The sequence below is a fragment of the Echinops telfairi genome, unplaced genomic scaffold (assembly GCF_000313985.2).
Source record: "Echinops telfairi isolate 266 unplaced genomic scaffold, ASM31398v2 ScPeMD7_655;HRSCAF=1070, whole genome shotgun sequence".
NCBI classification, from domain to species: Eukaryota; Metazoa; Chordata; class Mammalia; order Afrosoricida; family Tenrecidae; genus Echinops; species Echinops telfairi.
In genome coordinates this window covers 21507199-21512749 of record NW_022104553.1, presented here as the reverse complement: position 1 = coordinate 21512749, position 5551 = coordinate 21507199, and the positions used below count along the sequence as shown (strand labels likewise).

Here is a 5551-nt window from a genome sequence, read left to right as displayed (position 1 = left end):
CTTTCAGTCATTACGATTTTCTAGCGTTCAGTTCCTACGCCCGTCGTGCAAAAACAAACCAATTTTCTTCCTCATTGTTTGGCAGAGCAGCCATTTACACTCTGTGAATTTGGACATCTCCCTTAGACCGTCTTGGTCCTTCCAGAAACTTCTGCTGCTTTGACGTCCGGTTTTATTTCAAAGCCTCCCTTGGAGAAAAATCAAAGAATAATAAAAGTTGGACAACGTCAGTGTGGCGCCATGCCATGCTGCGGGGTTCAAAGGGACTGCACCTCTGATTGTCAAACTCAGCTCGACTGGATCAAGTTGACAAGGCAGGAAACTTAACTCTGGGCAAACCCTCCTGCCCCCAACGGACTGCATTCTTCTTTGCATTTCGATTCCCAAGAAAACCGTACAAGGTGACCTCGCTAGTGTGCACTGGTGAATTAGTGACGATGAGTTTTCCTACGCTTATTGGCCCGCGGCCATTGCTCTTTCTGCAGAGCCTGCTCAGAAACGACCTCACATTTCCACAAAGAATGTATCTCTAGTTCTACAAATGCCCAGCAATTAATACGATTTTGGGTGTGTCCTAAATTTCCGTTAACACCAAAGTTATAAATACTTTCCGACTTTATGGGTCTATTTTTCAGTTTCCTTTTTGGAGCCTTTCGCAGGCAGATTGGTCAATAGTTAAAAGTTTTCTGGTTTTACCTACCAAAAAACTCTTTTCCAGTGGGTTGGAGAATACCGTGTACTTCGGTGTTTTGTTTTGTTCCGGCTATTTTGATGATGTCATTTATTATATTTACATTGGGATGCCACCTGGAATGTATTTATGTTCTCAGCCCGGTTCTGGGCCCTCTTCCAGAAAACAGTGATTAAGTGTTGCCTAGCGACCTCCCTGGGAGCTGGAATTCGTCTTTTTGGGGGGTGGGGAGGAAGACTACAGCTGCTCCCTCTTCCAAGCCACGTTACAGGGTTGCCTAGCAACCGGAATGAGGGCGCCCTGATTGGCCCTTTCCCCAGGCGCCCATCCGGCCCCAAGGATGGAACGGCAACTTAATCCTCTTGGGAAACAAGGGCAGTTTATCCACCAAATGCCCTGCCCGTCCGATACGGGGCAGCTTCGGAAATAACAGGGCCCCGCTCAAAGATGGCTGCCGGTAGCGCCACCACGAAAGCGTCGCCCTGCACAGTCCGGCCAAGAGCCCAACGTCCCGCCTCAGGCCCCCGAGGGGGCCCGCGCCCCTATCCCGAGGGTCCTCTGCCGTGGGGAGACGCCCGACGCACGAGGGGGCGCAGCGGGCCCGGCTGCCCGGCACAAACATGGCGGCAGGGGCGTCGGCCTGGCAATACGTCATCTCGCGTCGCGCAGGCGCACTTCCGGGTTTCCAGCGACGGCGACGGCGGCCGTGGCGGTGGCGGCGGCCGCTCGGGGGATGGTCCCCGGGTCTGAGGGACCGGCCCGCGCCGGGGGGCTGGTGGCCGACGTGGTGTTTGTGATCGAGGGCACGGCCAACTTGGGGCCCTACTTCGAGGGGCTCCGCAAGCACTACCTGCTCCCGGCCATCGAGTGAGTGCGGGCCCCGCCGCCGCGCTCGGCGTGCCGCCGCCGCCGCCGCCTGCCTGACCGGCCTTTCCCTCTGCCCCCACAGGTACTTTAATGGGGGTCCTCCTGCCGAGACGGACTTCGGGGGAGACGTGAGTCTCGGGACCCCGGGGGCATGCGGGGACTGACCTGGGTCTGAGGGAGGGGGAGCCAGGACCCCCAAGTCTGAGGGAGGAGGGGACCGGGATTCCTGGGTCCGAGGGAGGATGCGTGTCTGGGGTCTGAGGGGAAGCGGTGCGTGCGTGGGGGGTGGGGGTCCTGGACCCTAGCCTACTGGAGAAGGGGGGGGGGCGGTCCTGGACCCCGGCCTGATGCAGAAGGGGGGTGGGGACCAGACTCCAGGGTCTGATGGAGGAGGGTACTGGCCCTGCTGGTTCTGAGGGAGGAGGAGCCCCGAGGCGTGGCCGCCGTGGTCCGAGGTTGGGGGTGCCCCGGATCGAGTGCGCTTTTCTCTGCCCTCTCAGTATGGGGGGACCCAGTACAGCCTCGTCGTGTTCAACACGGTGGACTGCGCGCCCGAGTCCTACGTACAGTGTCACGCTCCCACCAGCAGCGCCTATGAGTTTGTCACCTGGCTGGATGGCATCAAGTGAGTGTGCCCCCCGCCCAGAGGCTGGTGGGGGACCCCCGCGAGGCGTGAGTGACCCTGGGTGGGGGTTCGCGTGTGTTGAGCTGCGGGACTCACTCCCCACCCGCCCTCGAGTAGCTGAGCGATCTCGGTGAGAGTTTGTGTGTGGCTGGACCCTAAGCCGCTTGGCTGGTGGGTTCCACGTGACATCCGGTTCGGGACACATCCCCAGGTCTGGCCCAGAGGCCTGGCCATCAATCCGCCTCAGACTCCGTCTGTGATTGGCTTGCCCTCTTCCGGCCGCCCCGCCCCCGGCCCCTCCCCCTCCAGAAAGCGCAGGCAGTCTGATGGCCCAGTGGTGAAGTCCTCTAATTGAAAGGTTGGCAAATGAGTCACCAGGAGTTGTCGGGCCGAGGCAATGGCAGCTAACAGTACCAGAGAAACGCTTTCTAAACACCTGAAGGTTGAGCTGAACTTAGAAGATCAGTTTAAGCAAATGAAAGAGCTTTGTAAGCTCCCGTCAGAGTGCGCCCAATGCACCGACCCCTCATTGGAGGCTCACAGTAGTGCTTGTCCCGCTAAGTCTCACGAGCCAGCTGCATCAGTGCTACGCCGAAGGAAGGTCTCTAACAGAGGATACCAGAAAAAGCAAGATTTTTTCACACTGTGAAAATAGCATCTGATCTCTAACATCACCCGGGAGAGGGGGGGCTGGGTGGGGGGGTGTAGGGGGACAGTCCTTAGCTTCAGTCAATTTCTAGCAGGCCAAGGTTAGACGTACCTCCCACTTCACAGGCTTCCCCCACCCACCCCCACCCCACCCCCGGACAATTCTGACCCTCGTCTTCCTTCCACAGCCCTCTGCTTCTCTGTAGAGATGGATCGTTTGTTGTGATGGCTGTACAGAACTCACAGTCCACATGGAGTCAGGATCTGGGGGTTATTAGTGAAGTAACATTTTACAGCTCGGGATCCGAAATACTCCAGATACAATGCTTCTATATGAAAAACTCTCCTCTTGCGCCCATAGGCAGGCCTCTCCCTTAACAGTTTGGCCTGGCCTGTAGCCTGCTTGGATGTGTGTTAACAAAGCTCTTAATCCCCCCAATAAGTACCCAGAGGCACCCTGCTGCCTGACCAGGGACACTCAGCTCTCTTGCTCTGTGGGCCAGGAAGCTCTCTGCGCTGTCTCTTGGCTCTGCTGCTACTGTTTCTCAACTCCTTCTCCTCGCTGCCTGTCTCTCACTGTATCCACTGTTCCCGGCCTCTGTCTCCTAGGTGTTGCAGGTTCGGATCCCAGGTCCTCTCAGACTTCATTGTAGTGAGGGTTCCCTTCCTCTTCCCCTCCCAGATGGCTCATTGCCAGTCAAGGGGGTGGCAAACTGCTCTCCCCAGCTAGCAGGGCTCCACTCGCCTTATTTGCATAGCCCCACCCCACAGGCAGTCCCTGCCCCTTATTTGAATTATTAGCAAGCTTCCAGATCCTCATGGTGGACCCCAAGTTCCTTCTTTGCATAGCTCCTCTTCCACGCTTGGTGGGCGGTAAAAAGGCATCCATCCTTACGATTTTTGGACTGTGCCGGCTTTGAGAAGATCGATTTCTGATGCTAATGTACCGAAAGAGGGGGCCTCTTCCCACCTACCCGCCCATCTTCTCCCACAGCTGCTGCTGTTTTAGCCTTCTCGCCGTCCTGTTGTACACTGTCTGGTGTCCCTGGGGTGGGGAGCAGGACTGCGGGGAAGGTTCTCAATACTGCAATCTCGCTAGGGCCTCTTGTATAAGCCCCCACCCCACCCCTTGGCTTGAAACACCAACCTGTCTCGTCTTCACATGTTGTAGCCCAGGGGCTCCCACAGTTACTCAAAACTTCACTGTCTTCGAGTTGATTCTGACTCAGCGACCTACCCTGTAGGACAGCATAGACCCAACTACCCGTGTGGGTTTCTGAGGGAACGTATGGAAAACCTTGTCTTTGTCCTGCGGAGCCGTTGGTGACTTTGAACTGCTGACCTGGTGATTTGCAGCCCAACATGTGACCACTATGGGGCGCTCCCATAGCTAGGGACTCTTGATTTAGGACAGGCCACACCACTCACCCACTGCCATCCGGTTGACTCACAGTGACACTGCAGGACAGACTAGAACTGGCCCCGCGGGCTTCCGGGACTACATTTTTGCAGGAGCAGAAAGTCTCTTCTTGCTCCAGAGAAGTGCCTGGTGGATTTGAACTTCTGACCTGTGTCACTGGTTCCTTAGTGGTTTAAAAAAACAAAACAAAATAAGAACTCACTACCATCAAGCTGATTTTGACTTTTAAACAACTCACTACAGACCAGGAACTTCCCTTTTGGATGTCTGAAGCCATAAATTTTTATGGGAGCAGGGGGCTCAGCTTTCTCCTACGGAGCAGCTGGTGGATTCGAACCACTGATCTTGTGCCATCAGGACTCCTTAAAAGAAAAAAAAATTTTAATGAACTCACCACCATTGACTTGATTCCAACGGCTCTGCCCTAAGCCCTGAGCATTCCCTGGGTACCCTTGGAGGTGGTGAGAGTCCCGGTGAACATGTCTGGCAGGTAGGGTGCCCTGAGTGAAATCATTTTGACGAAGGCCTGCTGGGACCTTGGGGCGGGGTGGCGGGTAGGGGTGTTTACCCTCATCGTGTGAAAGTTGAGGCAGGGGGTGCTTGAAGGAATGGTTTGGGGGAGATTAAATGAAATGGCTCAAATGATCCGAAGGCCTTTGGAAACATTGGCACCGTTTTTCCCAACAGGCAGACAGGTGCCAGGATGGGTCTGAGTTTTGTTCCTTCTGTGAGTCCTCCCCTACGTTAACGAGGTTGGGAAGTTCCTCCGCGAGGTAGCCTCCTACGCAGCCCTTTCTGTTGTCGTTGAGAACGGCCACCAGTCCCGTGTCTGCGGGTCTAGTGGAGTGCCACCATTGCTAACCTTCCCGTTGGGCCGCACCCTCACCCACCTTTCCTGAGCGGCTCCACAAACAGAAACCCACTGGCCCCTGAGCTCCCCGCCGAGCGTTTTGAGGCACTGGTGTGCGCTGGGCCTCAGGAGCCCAGGGTCCAGGCGGATGGATGCCCTTCATGAGATGGGGCTGAACGGTGGTTTGGTTTTCAGAAAGCTGCAGGGGACAGGTGTGGTTGGACACGGACAGCTCATCTCCGGCTCCGCGTTCGTTTCCTCCGTGATCGCAGCTTTCAGTGACGTGGGGAGAGGAGGTGCTCCCTCCCCCAAAGTTCCTGGAACAGTGGACTGGGGAGATGGGGGAGGAGGGAGTTTCCACACACCTTGTTGCAGTCATCTGGCAATAGCTGGCACTGTACCACTAGTTCTGCTCTTGTGGCGGAGGCTGCAGCCGGGCACAGTGGGTGG

General features: G+C 56.4%; 1 protein-coding gene across 3 annotated transcripts in view; it reads left to right on the top strand.

The window, feature by feature from the left end:
* Positions 1-1398: 1398 nt before the first annotated feature.
* Positions 1399-5551, top strand: part of LOC101653799 (mediator of RNA polymerase II transcription subunit 25) — a 35347-nt gene continuing 31194 nt past the window's right edge. For all 3 annotated transcript variants that reach the window (XM_045292500.1, XM_004710448.2, XM_045292499.1), the window contains exons 1-3: positions 1399-1558; positions 1641-1686; positions 2059-2183. In XM_045292500.1, the coding sequence (XP_045148435.1) occupies positions 1425-1558; positions 1641-1686; positions 2059-2183 (305 nt within the window). In that variant the 5' untranslated portion in view covers positions 1399-1424. The remainder of the gene's footprint in view (positions 1559-1640; positions 1687-2058; positions 2184-5551) is intronic.